The sequence below is a fragment of the Ischnura elegans genome, chromosome 6, assembly GCF_921293095.1.
Source record: "Ischnura elegans chromosome 6, ioIscEleg1.1, whole genome shotgun sequence".
Taxonomy (NCBI): domain Eukaryota; kingdom Metazoa; phylum Arthropoda; class Insecta; order Odonata; family Coenagrionidae; genus Ischnura; species Ischnura elegans.
Window position 1 is genome coordinate 21371719 of NC_060251.1, and position 17979 is coordinate 21389697.

General features: G+C 38.2%; 1 protein-coding gene and 1 long non-coding RNA gene across 2 annotated transcripts; one reads left to right on the forward strand and one right to left on the reverse strand.

Moving 5' to 3' along the window:
* The first annotated feature begins 571 nt into the window (after nt 1-571).
* Nucleotides 572-5752, forward strand: LOC124161003. The gene is made up of 4 exons (XR_006865297.1): nt 572-649; nt 1144-1261; nt 4290-4594; nt 5523-5752. It is a non-coding gene; the product is annotated as an uncharacterized LOC124161003 (long non-coding RNA).
* Nucleotides 5753-16377: 10625 nt separating this feature from the next.
* LOC124160514 (RNA guanine-N7 methyltransferase activating subunit-like) lies at nt 16378-16746 on the reverse strand. Its single transcript, XM_046536374.1, has one exon. The coding sequence runs from the start codon at nt 16744-16746 to the stop codon at nt 16378-16380; it is 369 nt and encodes a 122-aa protein (XP_046392330.1).
* Between the last annotated feature and the right edge of the window lie 1233 nt (nt 16747-17979).

Genomic DNA, 17979 nt, shown 5'->3' on the forward strand with positions numbered 1-17979 from the left:
TATTGGTGTTTTCCGATTATTCGTGCTGCTTCTCCCCTCCCCCCCCTTTCATATTAGCCCGGATAATCGGGGGATTGTACTGTACCTAGTTTTCTCCATCGCACACTGAATATCTTAGGAGTGGGGAGGGCTCCTGAGTTCATCTAGGAAATATTCCCGCATCTAAATACAGGATGTATGGAGATCCAGACAATTATCTGGCACAAATAAATTTCAATTTATTAATCCTCTACTTTGGTGCAGCATGCTGCCGCAGCCAACAGGAGGAAGATATGTACACAAGTACTTTGGCAAAGAGCCTACTTCAACACAACATCAAATGGAGGAAGGCAAGGGGCCCAAGACTACGTACTACTCAATTCCTCACCATTTACTCGGAACAAATGCCTACAATTGTGGAAGACGATAACGAAGGTTAGTAGGGCAGGTTGGATGACATATACCAAGCAGTGATCATTGCCGATGGCAGACTGTTTTCAAAGTAACTGGTTCCCGGGGCTTATAAAGAAAATATATTTAATTTGTCTAACCTTTCTAATCACAAACCTTTGACCAATAATTCTTTTATTTCAAAAAGATAACATCCAGTTCTGACTCCACACCAGCATCTCTGGCACCAGAGGTGGCCTGCGTTCCTCTGGTGAAGAAGGTAAGATGAGCTGAAATGTAGCAATTTTCTACTCTTTTCATATTAATCATTGCATGAAACTATAATGCAAATCATATATACAGGCACTAAAATACATGGGTGATACAATTCTTACTGTATCATTAAAAGAACTTATTTTTGCCATGTATCATGGCAAAATATGCATGAAAAAGAATGAAAAATGTTTAATATCTTTAGCTTTTTCTTTTAAGCTTACAAGTATTTACATGTTTCACAGCTGACTTATCATTAAAATATCGAAGTATGCGCTCATTTCTCCTTAAAAAATTTTCCCAAAACGTTTCTTGGGACAAACTTTTATGGTCCCACAGCCATTTGCACTTTACACTATTTTGTCCAAAAATTATCATTATTATTTGTTAATTCAACTATTGCAAAAACAGTTAATTGATTAGAGATAAGCAATAAGGCAATTAAAATATGACAGATTTCCACTTTAACATTAGCCTCAAAGTTTTCTTTCTATTTTGCAGAAGTGCGCAGTCCATCCAGTATGATGATGTCTCTCAACTGCTGCCTGTATTAGATCACTGAGGTCACCAATTTCCCTGACGCACAACAGAATTCTAATATTACTGGTCAGTTATACAGGTAAAAACCTTATCTTTTTTTTTGATGCAAAGGAATTTCTTTTACTTCTCCGACACCCTGTGACATCAACACTCTGTCATAGACATTTTCCAATTTAATTTTCCCTTCTATGATTGTACAATCAAGAAATTTCCTAGGTAATAGTCTCATACGCTCATGGCTGTAAAAGTGAATGCCAACAAGCTTACGCTATCCAAGTGCTGACTTGGGTGATTACTCTTAACCTTACCAAACACAATTACTTTTGCATTTAGCTCTATGTGAGAGAACACTTTATATTCATACATTTCATAAACTTATTCCTTCTTCAGTCAAAGTTTAGCTGTACATTCACCTTCTGTACTGGCCCTATATTTCTATTTTAGTTAGTTACTATGTTATCAAATCATTTTTTCTGACACATCTAATAAAAATGGAAGAAGATATATATAATACTTACGTCAAAGTGAATCCCAAAATTTTGTTACAAATTGTTTCAATCCCAGATCCTATTGAACATTGTTACTATTAAGAAGGATTTGGTGCTTTCCTGGCGAATGCTGTTGATAAAATCTTCACAGGAAATCGCCCGGGTAAGATGGACATTGCTGCCAGCTGAATCTTTGCCCTGAAGACGACGGCAGAGAAGGCGATTGAAATGTTGGCAGCAATGTCCATCCTTACTCGGCTGATTTCCCGTGAAGATTTTATCAATTGTAACTATTTTTTATTTATGTGTACGAATTAATAACCATCTACAAAAATTGCAACAATTTTACGAATTTTTATTCATGAAAGAGAAATGGTATTTGCAAAGTTTATACCAAAAAAAGCATTATAGTCTCATACAGTGGCGCAGCAAGGGGGGTTTTGGGGGATGTAACCCTCCCAGAGCTCAGGGTAATTTTTAAGTTTAATCCATTTCACTTACTTGGATTGATATAACTATGTAAAAGAATAGCATAAGGATTAATAAAATTTCCCTCATAAAGCCATAATAACTCACCATTTTGAACCATTTATCTTAAAATTCCACAATTTATTAATCTCGCACCTACAGCTTATCCTGGAGGATATTCCATACCCCCACACACACCGGGTATTAGTTGCACCTACACCCCCCAGCCTTAATTCCTAGCTGCACCCCTGGTCTCATAGGTTTCCCTCTATTTTGTAGCAGCTCCATATTCAATTGCAATTTTAGAATACATACCGTCAACCACCGAGGTGCTTCTATCCTCCCTGAGGAACTGGATGGTTGCAGTTGCCTCTGGTTATTGTCTCGGTAGTTCAGGGTGATGTAATTCAAAAGGGTGATCAGCCCAAGAAGACGTTGTCAGCCCGAGGTGAAATTTTGATCCGATGTATCTTGTTGCTCCCACATGTTAATTTCCCACTATGCTTTCTCAGGGAATTAACTTTCAGTGTGCCTGATTCATAGTTGAATTATTGATACTTGAATTGTCTGACAGTGATTTCATACCTGCATGACAGTTGGTGGCAATATTTTTATGTTTTGTTCTGGCAATGGTGAACATTTTATTTATGGTTTCTATGTAACAGAAAATACGAAATTATCAAAGTTTAAAGCCTTACATGGAGCCTAGGTAATAATGGGTTAAAATGGTGCATTTTCGGCCTTAACATCCCTGAATAATATGTACTGAACTATGAAAGGAAAATAAATTTCTTTTATACCCAGATAGCACAAATTAAGAGAGTTATCTGTTTCTTATGGTTTTCTCACAGATTACGTGATAAATAACTTATCATAAACGAAGGCTTTTTCATAAGGCAAGGACAAGATTTTAGGGAAGAAAAGGTAAAGGTGAATACCTGAAAGCAGTTTTTCCTGTAAACAGAAAAAAATAAAAACTGTTAACGACTTTCTGGTGAAGATGCAAAGCATAATATATTTTACTTTTTCCTCTCGGGGGAAAGAAAAAAAATAACTTAGCGGAGAACCAAACTTGTTGCCTACTGCTCATAAGCTTCTAATGCTAAACACTTCACCACTGTGTCAAATTAGGATGTAAGGCATAGGCACTGAATAAAATGTAATTATAGAGAAAAACTTAGATGTATGAAATAAACTGAATTCATTCAAGGTCCACACAATGTGATATTTATGGATTTTAATTTTTGTTGAGATAACCAAATGAATAAATTATTGATACTAGAGTTTTCTTTTCGGCATTTTTATGTCCTATGTCGCTATTCATATGAAAACATGTTTCTATCTTACGAGCATGTATTCCCCATCATTTCATAGATGTAAATGATTTTCAAAAATTATGGCCGTGTGATGTTATTTCTCCTCATAACATAGAAGTGCTAAAAATGGAAAAATTATTCCTATACATATATGCCTTAATGAATACTCCAAATCAGGGGTGCCGACTTACAAAAAATATTGAGGGGGCCCAAACCGTGGACCTTGCCCCGGTAAATTTTATAAGTAGAGAATTTTAAGTTTTTAAGCATTTTAGAAGAGTCATATAATCAACATTAGAACCCTGGTCACTCGAATCTCGATATCTGGACACTCTGGGGAAAATCGACAAGCCTGACACATTTTTTCCTTACATCTGAAACGAATTTTTGGGGGGGCTCGGGCCCCCTCAGGCCCCATGGAGTCGGCGCCACTGCTCCAAATTGACGGAGTTATAACATCATCTAGGGAAGAGCTGAACGTTAGGCCTCCATTTTGTTATTACTCAGATGTTTGTCAGCATGACTGTAAGAAACACATGAGAAAAGGCCAACCTTCTTACTTATAAGCGCATTCCTTATTTTTTCCTTTCGCCTTGTCTCAATGACTTATAATGTGCTGGCTGGGTAGCATTATATTTTTCTGCTAAAATTAATTTACTTGGGGAGGCACATGTCCCCTGAGCACCCTATATTTGGAACGCCACTGGTTTTAAGGTTGGAGGTCGTGCACCCTAAATGAATTATTTTCACCACATCGAATATAAAAGACCCTAAGGACCTTAATGAACAAATATAATCGATAACGTAGTAATGCATGGACCATAATTCTTTCCAGATGCTCAGAATACTGGCGGGAGCCAAACTGCCTAACCCTGTGACCAAGTGCTGCTATTGCTGATGTTTGGAACAGCACCAACCCGCACAGTTCCATAAATGCGACAGAGGAGAGGAGTTCAATCCGTTTACACTCAAGTGCTTTGGCGAGAACGAGTGCGAACTGTGAGCCTATGTCGGAAGCAACGAGGTCTGCCTCAACTTTACTGACTATCCAGTCGAGAACCCCAACGACATCTGCAACTACTGCTTGTGCCACCCCAATGGCCCGACCAACTTAACCAAATGCCCGTATCACGAAATGAAGTGAGTACTGGAACATTGCATGCATGAACCTCCACTCCTACAGTTCCACTAATTCCCACCCGTATATAGTGGCACTCCACTCGCTAGGATACATGTCAATATACATATTAGCCTGCAAGAGATACACTACGCTGTGAAAGTAATCGTTTGTTGCTAAAAAATTATGCCCAAAATGTATTCAATTAAGCTCAATTATATAACCAATAGTTTAAACAAAAAACGCATTTAAACATTTACAAAGGCATTCCCTTTAGAACTAACTAAATACAAATACATTTTTCTGTGGTATAATAGTTACGATGCTGGGTTTCCATGCCATAGTTCCAAGATCAATTCTCGTCCAAGGTACCTTTATTTTCATAATTTCCCCCTCCTTTTGCTTCCACTGCTATTCACAATCATTTTAGTCGGTAAAAAAAGGAAAATGGGTCCATGCCATAGATGCCTTAATTTTTGTCGCCAATTTTGGCGTATATTAATCAGGTTTTCAAAAATTTCCACAGCGTAGCGATGCGTGCAGAGTGATCCATTTATTTTGAATATTTACATTATTGTTTGCTAGGATTAACATGGGAATTTAATGAATTCAATGGATTATATCATCATGAATATTAATTTCAGATAACACATTAATGCAAATTTTAGCTTATTTCCCTATTAAATTTGGATCGCTCCGCCCCTCAGCGACGCAAGTGGCGACTTTTGTGAACCCAAATAAATGTATGGTGAGAGACAACACATCAAGAGGCAGTCTTGAAGATCCTCTATCACAATATTCTCCTGCATGTTGTTCATTCATGTTCTATAGCCAGTACACGGTTCCTCATTTAGCCGCTACATTTACTGAATCGCATTAACTTTGGGATAAGTTATTAATTTGAACTACTATCAAACTTCGAAAATGTTAAAAATTTTCTTCCATTTCCAGGTATGATTCGGTCACTGGATTCTACATCGATGACCCAACTGTGTGCTCAGACGACATGACCAGTGCGGACTTTAAGTGTCCCCGAACATGGGCAATAATTTCAAAATCAGATATCTGGACCCACAGAATGAATGCAAGTTCTGCTGCTGCAGGGCAGGGTTCACTTACTCACAGTCAATGGAGTGTCTTTTCCACAAGAAGGCTCTATCCTTTCTACAAAGGAAGGCTGTGCGTTTCTTCAAAAACTGGTGCGGGTGTACAGACAGTGCTACCCAGATTTTAAGCTAATTAGGCTGGGAGCCACTGGAGACTTGGAGGCTGTGCCTAGGCTTAGATTGCTTGAACAATTGAGAATGTATACCTTTAAGAGTGACACAGAGAACATAATATTACAGCCACACTATATATCCAGGTCCGATAGAAGCGATAAATTAAGACAGATGTTTTGCTGATCGGATAGATATGGGAATTCGTTTTTCCCCCAAACCATAAAGGACTTTAACAACCACTAGTCTCAACTTCATTAGAGCACTTCATTTTTTTATCTGTAAACGGCTGGTGTCCTAACACCCCCTGCCACATGCCTTTTAGGTGGATTGCGGGGTATTAAGTAGATGTAGATGAAGAGGTACAACGCGAATGTGGACGACTGCGTGCCAGACCCAACAAAGAAATGCCCGCATTCAAACAGCTCCACCGACCAATCCAACTCCAACCAGGCCTCCGCCAACGCTACACTCGAACCTGCCACTTTACGATGGCTGCAATGGCACCCTTTGCCCTGTGCATCTGACTAATGTGCCCCTGTACCCTTGCGGAGGCCAGCTGCAGCACTTAAGCCAGTGCAACTGGGATGGCAAGGCTCACCAGATGCTGTGCAACAGATGAACCACATTCAACACTTCCAGTACAAGGTCTGCCTCTGCGTGAATCGGTGCCGAGCAACCACAACAGCCCACGGGCATATCCAGCAGAGGGAAGAGGGGGGGACACTTCCCCCCCTAGAAGCAAAAATAAATTTAGTTCAAAACAAAAGTTATGAACAAATTTTCCTTTTCAAGAAAAATGATACTAGTACATATAAGACATGGAAATAAAATAAAAACAATTTTTTCAAGCAAATAATTATAAAAACTAATAAATTGCTGTCATAATTTCCTTACATTTTAGCTTCATTAATCTTTTCTGTACAAAAAAGTTACAACTTGAACAACCACACCTAGTTTTGCCCACCCCCAAGTTTGATTCTGGGTACACCCATGCAACAGCGCAGTCTACAACCATCATCACCACCACCACCTTTGCCTTGTGCAAACACAGATAAAATGTAAAACCATGAAGAGGGCTGCTATATTAACGAGTGCTCACATCAAAAGATATTATTTCAACCCTTTACTTGTGGAGGATCAACCACTTTTGCAATTAGTACATATGACTAAAATATAAGAACATGGAGGGAGCATGGATACAAACAAATTTTCTCAATGAAAGATATGGTTATAGGTACTCTCGTGGGGACCACTGATGGTCAGTGCCCCTAATGAGGGTGCAGCCTCGACTCCAAGCCTAATCCATCCCTTTCCCAAGGACCCAAGCCTGCGAGGGACGGACCCAAAACACTGGAGGGCCCCCACCCATCGGGGCCACTCCCAGACTGCACGCCACTGGTAGTGCAACAAATAGATAAAAAGGTGAGCTCTACAGCCTCAAAGTCGAGCAAATTCTTCCGGAGTATAACCCAAGGAGTAAGTATTGTGTGTGTCTGATTGATTGTGTGTGTGTGTTTCCTTAACTGAAGCAACCTTAGTGAGGCCCCCCTAAACCCTTGCGAAGGTTCCTTTGGAGTTAAGCGAGTGATTGGTTTCAATGGAAGCAGCCTTAGCGAGGTCCCCCAAAACCCTCGCAAAGGTTTGTTCACTGTTGAACGAGTGTTAGTGAAGGGTTTCCGGTTGAGAGGCTGGGGTTGGTCACTGCTGCGAATTTTCCCGTTCCAGCATACCAACACAGTGTTTTGTGTATACCTGTGATGAGGTCCCCTGTTACGGCCATTGGAGTGTTTCATTCCCCAGTTTGTGTTCGGTGCTGTGCGATCCCAAATAGATACAAAGTAATACAGTGTCTACAATAGTAAGTCTACAAGTAATACAATGTAATACAAACCTATATATGTACCCTGCAACTTTCATATAATAGTGAGTCAATAGGAGCCATTATTATTAACCAATTATTCCTATTACCTTTACTTTTATGGGGAAATTTGTTTCAGATAGCGAACATTTCGGATAATGGCCAGCGTTCTGGAACAGATTGTGGTCGTTATCGGAGGTTCTACTGTATATGAAAAATAAAATATATAGGGAATATGATTTCTACTGTCTCATTAAAAGAACTTTATTATGATATTGAAATGTAAAGTTATTTACATATTATCCATTTTGTAAGTCACTTATGGTGTTAATTTATTAATTTTTTTAATGCATTACATCATTCATTCATATATTATGTGACCCTAATTTGTGAAAATAATAATTAAATTAAATGATATTTTTACAAATAGAAAATTGAAAACAATCTCTGATAAAAATTGGTGCCATGGGTTGCATAAATGAGGATGTGGTAGGTGGATACCATAAATTCACGGCATAAATGTTTTTTTAAATAATGATGTAATTCACAGACAAACGTCTCAATACAATCCATCCAAACATCACATTCACAAAAGAACTATAATAAGGAGGTCTCCCTTTCCTAGATGTCCTGGTTCAAAGATAAATGGATGGAAGCCTAGGCCACTCAGTCAATAGAAAGAAGACCCACACCGACAGGTATTTCAATTCAACATCACATCACTATCCACAACAGAAGGCTTGCGTCATGAAAATGCTGATCCACCGTGACAAAATTGTGTGTGATGCAGAGCATATCCAAAGTGAAATGTGACACCTTATGTGAGCTCGGAAAGGTAATGGCTGAAGTGTCTCATTCATAAAAGGAGTGATGAAAAAAGACAGCTTCTTCAAAATAACGACCACAATAAGAAAAAGCCATTAATATATGCTCCCATGCATCTCTGGAGTCACAGAAAGAATCACTAGAATCCTTCAGAAAGGCGACATCAAGACTTGCTTCGGCACGTTGAAGAAAATTAAAAATGTGCTACCTTCACCGAAGGATAGCCATCCTCCTCTTCAATCTATGGGATTGTATAAGGTTCTTTGCTTCTGTGGATGAAGCTACACGGGACAGAGGAAGCGATCTATCACCCAAAGGCTTTAAGAGCGTGTAAGAGCAATGCAGCTTCAGAAATGGGATGCATCAGTGGTAGCTGAACATTACGCCTCCAGCCCTGGATATAAAATGATGTTTAACCATACACAGGTGTTAGCGAAGATGGAAGATTACCATCCACACCTTATACATGCAGCCATCGAAATACCGAAAAGGCCAAATAATTTCAATAGGAGGGATGGTTATAACCTGAGCCAGGTATGGAAGGGGTTTCTGGCCCATTCTGAAAGGAGAGAAACATTTAATGAAAAATGTTTTCAGCACAACATTTCAATGGATAATTGTAACACATTCCTTGCAAGGCTGAAGGGGCTTATGGGCTCTGATCTACACCCAAAATAATTGCCACATGCAATCTTGAGTATACCCTCAGCAAATGAACCACTCCTTCAACAATCGAATGCCCTAATAAATTTTCTGCTCATGGCAAACATCCCCACAGCAAGAAACCTATTTCATACATCACGATGTAGGTATTCTGTTCTATTCCTGAAAATATTCTTTACTACACAACAGCAATCATTCAGGAGGTGCACGAATTCTGTACTAATGCAAAATGAATATCACTTTGATGCATGATGGCCGCTCGACTAGAGTTTTACATTCAATTTTAAAATTTGCCTGTCAAAATACATATTTCCTTCAAAAATTTTCCCATAAAGTTTCTTGAGACAAATCGTTTTCAACTCATGGCATTTGCACATTGCACTCCATATTTTGTCCAAAAATATAGGTACAAGATCGCTTCGCTCCGTGCGCTCATTAAGGGGCTCCGCCCCTTAAAAACCCCAGTTCCGGCTTCACCGTCTACATTTGTGGTCGTTCGAAGAAATTTAGTTCGAATAATCTCACCTCAGCTAGGGGCCGGCTTTGCCGGCTAGGGGGTGGGGAGGCGCCCCACTCATTCCTCGTATAAATACAAATTACAGTAGATTCTGGTTAGTTGGGAAATATAGGGACAGGCGCACTTTGCCCCAATCATGTGGCTGCCACAATTAGGCGAACTCTCCCATATATTGGCATAAACAAACGTTGAAATGATAGGAAGAATACTAAAGAATATTTATAATTCAAACAATGTTTGTTAAATTATTAATTTGTTTAATAAATCAGCAATTTTAGGTAATTTATTAATATTTTTTACGAATTATATTAATCTTAGTTGGAAAATATTTTTCACTGTCTCAGGCAATGCTAGATGAATGACTTTCACTGAGTGCTGTTAAGGAAAAATTCACGGTTAATTAATGAGGAATATATGATTCCTAAATAGTTATTTTAGTAACAAACATTTAGTTACAAACATGCCAGAACTTACTACTCAAAACGTATCTCCTTGCCCGAGGAATTTGTCAAATGCACCCTGCTGCATTCTTGTCATCCTTGACATACGAAAAAAGTCACCACAGAAATCCAATGACGACATTGGGCTACCTTCGTTGCCTTTTGCATGAAGAAGAGTCTTAAGCGTAACACCTCAATGAACCTCCTTGCATCCTGAGATGTCACTCAGCTACGCTCAGGAATGATTTCATCTCCATCACTATCCTCACCTTCAGCTTTACCTTGTTGCCTGTATAATATGGTTTCAGCAATATCAACTTCACAGTTTTCATTGGTCCAAATTGCAGTTAATATGTATTATCAAACTCTTCATGGCTTGTTATTTGGTACAGTTTTGAGTTGAATTCAATTTAAAAATCTGCTGCAATAAGAAAAATACGTTGGAATGTTTGAACCAGCAATGAAAATAACTTTGAAAAGTTTGACAGGTGACATCTTGCCAGCTTACAGCCAGAAACATTATTGCTTGCAGAATGCTCACCTTTGAACTTACTTCCTTGGTGGTGAATGACGATGTCAGAAGATCTCCAATAGATTTTAGAAAATTATCTACATACACACGGTAAAGTGTTTTCAATTTTTTAATGATCCCATATCGATTGGTTTCACTTAGGTTTGGAGGCAGAAATTCCAACTGAATACTTTTTAACTCACTTAAGCAATTAGCATGTGCCGTACAGTTTCTAAGTACAAGGAGAACCTTTCTTGATTTTCGTGCTAATTCCTTATCCCAACTGGTCAACCATTACGTAAAGAGGCTTGCAGTCATCCATGCATTACTATTGGCGTGGTACTCCACTGGTAAACTGTTTATTCTTAACCATCTAAAGCATCAAGTCTTAGCAGTTTTCCCAATAACCAGATGAGTTTTTTTATCAGTTCCCCAAACATTGGAACAATACAAATACAAATAGTGATGTGATCCATCACTTTTTTGGAGCCCATTAGTCCTACACATCTGTAACAAAGAGCCATTTGAGGTTGCTTGGTAATACAGTTCCATTTCATCAGTGTTATTAATGTCATCAGTACAAAAATTTCTTGCATAACCTGGGTAGTTTGTTCAATTTCCTCTGCACTCACAACATCAGCACTATTTTTTTCTCTATTAGCTATTGAATATTATTTGGTTTCTGATTTTCTATCGAGACTGCCAACCCTCTGTTGCCTTAAAATGGTCATGACCAAGTTTCAAAGCTAGTTCCTCTGACTTCTTGTTTAACATTAGACCACTGACACAAACCTCTCATTCGTTCACAATGGAAAATGATTGATTTAAAGCGTCCTCAACATCTATGTAGATCCTTACCTTGACGATTGGGTTTCAGGGGTGGTGCTTGCTTTCCATTGAGGCTCCATTCTTCTCTAATTTTATCCTGTTGCTTCAATAACTGAGCTATCATCAATTTTGGCACCCCAGTTATCTCAGACAAACAGCGATGACTGGATAGGAGATAATCTTTAATTTTGTCCGGTATAGCAATTTTTCAGCCAGTAAATAGTCCTTTATGCCATATATTACTCAAGAAAAGGAGTGTTATTGAAATCTTGGCACAAGAACAATATCACTTTTCAAGGTTCACTTAAATGCCACCAAATATACACACCACTGACACTGGTTTTCGACTGTTACTTCACAAATGACTAGTTGCAAGTGGAGAGAAAAATGACTCCTTTACATGCATCAACTACTGAGATGGGGAAGGGAAAAAGAGAAAGGAACAAAGAAACGCCATGATCTACCAATCTAAATAACTCAGTTGTATGGTGAAAAGGGGGTAAAGGGATAGACCACCTGATTCGGTTGAATTCTGCTCAAGATGTCGCAAACAATACGCTCTTGGTAAGCAAAATTGTTCATCTCGACCAGTCTCCTCTGCTTGACATCAGCCAGTAATCCCAAGAAATTGGCCCATACCCTCTCATATACCCTCGCCACAAGTACTGCCACTTCTTTCTCAGTATCCCGGGCTCATTCTATCATCCATAGCTCAGCTACCTTCACAGGAGTCCTCTCCTCTTAAACACAACACTATGTGGAATGAGGTCTCGTGGTCGGGAAATGGAATATGAATCCTCTAACAGATAATGTAGCAACAAAAGCTTTAAGAATAAGGCAATAATAGCCACCCTTGTGAAAAATAAGACTAAATTAAAACAGGATATATAAAAAAGTTTTCCCGATATGAAAAAATTTCAATTTTGTTGCGAGTATAGAGTCAATGTCCCTGACTCATGGCCCAATGAAGCCGCATGCTGTCCTAGTTAAGCAGAGAAAACGCTGGGATATTCTTCTATTTGTCTCTGTTCTTCAATATCTACCCCAATTAAGCGGCTGCCCCAAGTAACCGGTGGACATATTAGCTGGAATCTATTACCATTTAATTATACAACTATTGTTAGATTAGTTAGTGTATCACAGATAAACTAATTTTTTCCATACGCCCAAAAATGGTGGTTTCTCAAATTTAATATTTGGCTAAAAGTTTGCTTTCAATTTTGCAAAAGTGCACAGTATGTCCACTGTGGGTGTAATGTGTCAGTCAAAGGTCAGGAGATGGGTTCTACATGTAATCACAGACAAGATCTTCACATGTTTCTTTGGCAATGGCTTTGTTATGGTATCAGCCACTTGATGTTCTGTGGAGATCTGTTGAATTTCAAGCTTGCCTTCGGTCATTTTCTCTCTGATGAAAAAGTGCTAGAAGAAAATATGCTTTTTCCTGCGATGAAACTCTAGGTTATTTGCCAGTCTAACAGCTGCTGATTTGTCAACTTGAATGACTGGAACATTTTTAAGTTGTATAATTCCTCTGAAAAGTCTGCCAAGCCAAATTGCCTCTTTGGCCCCCTTCATTTGCTGCAATGATCTCTGCTTCAGTTGTCGAAGTTGAGCAGCTAGTTATTGGCTCATCCATGAAATCACCCCTCCTGCATACGTAATGATGATACTAGAGGTTGACCAGTTGACAGAGGAATGTCCAGTCAAATTCTATCCTCCAAAATCTGCATTACTGCAGACATCCAGAAAACCCTCATCCAAATTGCTTTGAGAGAATATCCCCTAATCAAATGTCCCTCCTATATACATATCTGAAAACTCTCCTGACTTGTACATCTCCTAGAATTGGATTTTTGTGTGTCCTTGAAAGGAATCCCACACTGTAATCCAGGCCTGGTCTTGTACTAAGCATCAAATACATCAGAGCTCAGCTCTGTAGGGAAACCTTGGTGCCTTGCCATCTTTCTCTGGAGTGGATATTTCTCATTCGTTGAACTTCATTATAAAGTTCTTTCTGTAACCACCGAGACTGAGGTAGGTACATAATTTCGTGATAACGAATATTTTGTAATTACGTTTCTTTCACAGTAGATTGGATTAGCCTTTTCGTCGGGACCATTGATTTGCTTCATAAAAACGAGGACTTCTTAATAAGGTTGTTTTTATTAACAAGAGTCTAATGTGACCCCCAGATATACATCGGCACCCACGGTGTTGCTTCAAGGAGGGCTCTTCTCAGGTAATACATCAGCAATTCCACGTTGAAATTACCCAATGCCCTTTTCTCTTGCAGTAATTACTAAATTACTAGTGTCATTTCCTTTTGATCTCTTCAGACCCTGACTTGACCATGACTTTCTGCTCTTCACAAATAATGCTTCTCCTGCACTGTCTCCCTATGCGCTAGCGCTCTTTATAAATTTCCCTCGTGCACTCATAACTGGGTGATTAGCTCTTGAAAAGTTTTTTATTCATTTTTCGATGATAACATCCTGCTGGATCTGAAATTTTTTAATTCACCCGGTAAAATTTGCAAGACTATACTTACTATAATCAGGTCTGGCAGCCCATTTTCAATTTTGGCTTTCAAGCCTTTATTTAGCTCGAACCACAATTTTTTAACCTCCGGGCACGAGTCGAAAGATCCCCTCGATTAATCCAGCTAAACGCATAAAAAACTCTGTGCATATTTTGAGCAGCTGGTAATTGGGTGATGCCTCGAAATTTAACTACAATGCCTCCCACGTCTCTCGCACTGTCTCTTTATCGATGTATTTCTCATAAATTACATCAGTCACAGATCTTGAAATTATTGACTTTAAGTAACTACATATTTGCCTTACAGAATAAATCGCTGACCTTCTCCTGCTCTTTGATTTCATCTTCCGTAGCATTAAGCCACTGAGGCTCATGTTTCATAAATTTTTTTCATCGATTGCATCTAGGGCTCCTTCGTGGTAATCAAACAAATCCTGTGATTTCCTCTCCCAAATTGGCCAATCCGCCTCTCCAGCCAAGGGTTTGATATGGTGCGCCGAATCCATTCTTGAAGAATGCTGAATTTAAGAGACTCTAGAGCAAACTTTAATTCGACGTAATAATCACAATACTGCCAGCAACTCACTATTTACTTAAAAGCAACTCCCGTGAGCAGGGCGGCCTGGACCCATAACATATTGAAGTGAATATCCTTTTCTTCTTAATTTTTTGAAAAACATTTCGATAAGTCTTTAGCTACTGAAGATGGTTTTTTTTTTATAGGTTCCCTTTTGTTGACTCCTTAGTTAAATACATAACTACAAAAAATGATCTTATCACTTACAAAATCTCGCAAATAAAGTAAAAGTATAAAAGTAGGGAGTGTAAAATGAAAATTAATTTTTAATGAGAACATTCCACGATATTTTATATATGTATTTAAAAGAATAAGGATATATGTATATGATCAGTGTATCGGCAAGTAATCGAGTAAAAGTAATTAGAGTATATACTAGTAAAGGTTATTTTTTATGAAATGTAATTTTTATTGCTATTTACCTTTTATGATGAAAGAGAAATCGTTTCTTTCCTCACAGAATACATACCGTTCCGTTGGTTTCTGTCGGTGCTTTCGTTGTAATCGTCACTTGGTCATCATCGACGATTACTCCACTCACTCCTGCATACATTTGAATTACTTTCAGCTAGCTTCGCTGAGCGGTAGCGTTCACTGTTGTTTAAGGCCACGGTTGCCATGCCGCTCTTGTGTGCGTGGACGCATTGAACACAACACAAGATATTTAAGCAATTTAGGAAAATAGAAGTGCATAAACCGAGGTTCTTGCAAGAGTGATAAGTTTTGCTCAACTTAAAGTGAGAAGGTTTTCTGAGGATCAGGTGAACAAGGAAAATGGCGGAATTCCGAGGAGTGAAAGTATATTGCGTACTTCAAAAAAAAAAAAAAAAAAGATATTCTTCACATAAATCGATGATTATAAAGGCCATTTTATAGGGGGCACATCATTGCGCAGTTTAGCACAGAAAACATGTTACAATTACGAGAAAGCAAGCTTCTCGTAATTGTAACTTCGATTCTCTTAAAAGTCCGAATTTAGCAAACGAAAGTCAAGTAAAAGGTGTCAATTTGGAACGCACGAAAGAGTGAATTGTACGAAAGTAGAGGACTGTCTGTAAAATTTAGGAATTTGTTTTACATCAGTAAAATAAGACATTTATTATCTGCCTTGATTCACCATCTTTAAAATGTGCGATTGCTTGTTATTTATCTTCCTCAGTTATGGTGAAATGGCCTCTCATCGGGAATCCGGACCCAACTGTGGCAGAACGTCAGCGTTTCACTCCAACAATTTTTTTCCAGTATGAAATATCACCAAAATCAATCTTTTTTTAAACTTTCAGAGAATGGTTGCATCTATTAAATTGTTTAAATTTTATAAAATAATGCATTTACAATCTTTCTCAATGCCATGATTTTAAAATGAACTATTATATGCTATTATATCTTCCTCATTTCCAGTCATAACGCCCAATGCGAGGCTATTGTAAAATAGAAGTTCAAGAAGAAGAGGATAAAAAAGAACATTTCACCATCTTGTAGAAAATTTCACATAACACAAAAACTTAAAGGCTTTTGCTTTCTAATAACACGAAGACAATTCTTCAAATTTGGCCAAAACCATGATTTAAGGGGCAAATTTAGGTCGAATTTAGTTGAAATGACCCCTGTTTATTAACCATGATGCCTGTAGCAAAAAATGAGTATATTTTGACACATCATATTTATTAAAAATATAAAGTTCAATATTAACAATACTTTGCATTTCATTCCAGTATTGAAAACAATTATAAGTGAAAATCACATTTCTTCCTGGGCTCCTCTCAATACTGAGAATTTATTTCCTATTTGGAAATTTGACAAATCATAAGAAATACTGAAAATGTTTAATGGCGGTACCTGTCGTCATACCTCCTATTCCCATAGTTACTTCTGTCATCATTCCGTTGGCGTGGATTATATCTATTTCTCTCATTGTAGTGATTGTGAGATCTGTCGTCATAAGGTCTCCTTCTATCATTCCTTCGACCACCATCCCTCCCACGACTGTAATCAGGAGGCCTCCCATACCATGGAGACACAATAGGGGGGGATGGTGGGTCTTTTCGTAATAATGCAGCAAATTCTGAATCTTCTTCAGTATACCTCTTGCTGAAGTCTCTTTCACACTCCGAAAGGAACTGGTTCAAATCATCTGACATGTTGTTTGAAGAGGACGTTTCAACAGACACCACCTTATCTTCCGAAGAGCTCATGATGCTGTGGGTCAATGAGAAGGAAGGAAAATCAGCATGAGAAACTATTTTAACTCTCCATGTATTCATTGCAATAATATTACTTCAAATAAACACCAATGCAAATGTTGTACCACAACACTGTATGTTTTGCGCAGGCTAATAAATAGGCCTTCTAGGTCTGAAAATCCTAATACATAAGACTGGACGGCATGAAAATCGGCCCTAAAACTATTCCTGCTGAATCTGGTGTAAAATGACCTCCAGAATCCGAATATGACCTCCGTTTTTCTCCATCACCCACCATTTTTGGGGAGCCCCCCACCCCCCAAATATTTAAATCACTTTCTGATAATTTTGCCAGATGAAAAGGATTATTTTCGCATTTACATTGCTTCTAAGGGTTTAGAGGGTTGAAAAATTCTAAAGCATGAGCATTTATGGTAAGGAGGTAGATTTAGGTGGCAATAGCCCCCGAAAATTGTATAAAAAAACATTAAAAACGACTGATTTTGCCTATTTATTTTGCAATTTTTCACGTAGTTTCTAAGTTTTACAGTTTTCATTTTACCTTATTCTTCCTCGAATGATGAAAATATTTATCAACAAAACATAGCAGTAATAATTTTGCTTCTTAGTATGGAAACAATAAATAAAATATGTAGCAATAGTACAGAAGATTCACTTTACTATGATGGCGCTCACAATTAATCGCCCGCTTAGGTTTGAACACATATGCTAATTTATAAATTTTACTTTGGCTGCTAATTTGGCAATCAGGACAAGAATTGGACTCCAAGGGTTTACTACACTACTAATAACAGTAGTTCGAACAAATGGCTCAAAGGTACCCGTAAATCATAACCATTTGCTGTTACAATGATTTGGCTTGATCCTCGCTGTCTTCTCACGGATTGTTACTTTTGTACGACTTCTACCGTTGCGCTCCTGCAAAAGTAAGCATATAATTCATTTTCCTAATATCCCTACAGCATTAAGACCAAGAGGGTGGTTTCCTATTACTTTTTTATTGCCTAAATCGAAAGATTGATTGATTGATTTATTAAGTCACCGTAAGCATTTGCATTATGCATGGCTTTGTCAAGGATGTTACATGTATTACACAATATGAATGAATACTCCTTGAGTATGCATTTCACTCTCTTAGATTTTTAAATGGCGATATTTTTCGCGATTAAACGAAAAGTGAAAATTTTTAAGCTCGCGAAAACGAGACAGCTAAGTAGGAATGCC

Excerpts from the sequence above, each read along its gene's own strand:
- LOC124160514 (XM_046536374.1), bottom strand. The coding sequence starts at position 16,746 with ATGAGCTCTTCGGAAGATAAGGTGGTGTCTGTTGAAACGTCCTCTTCA.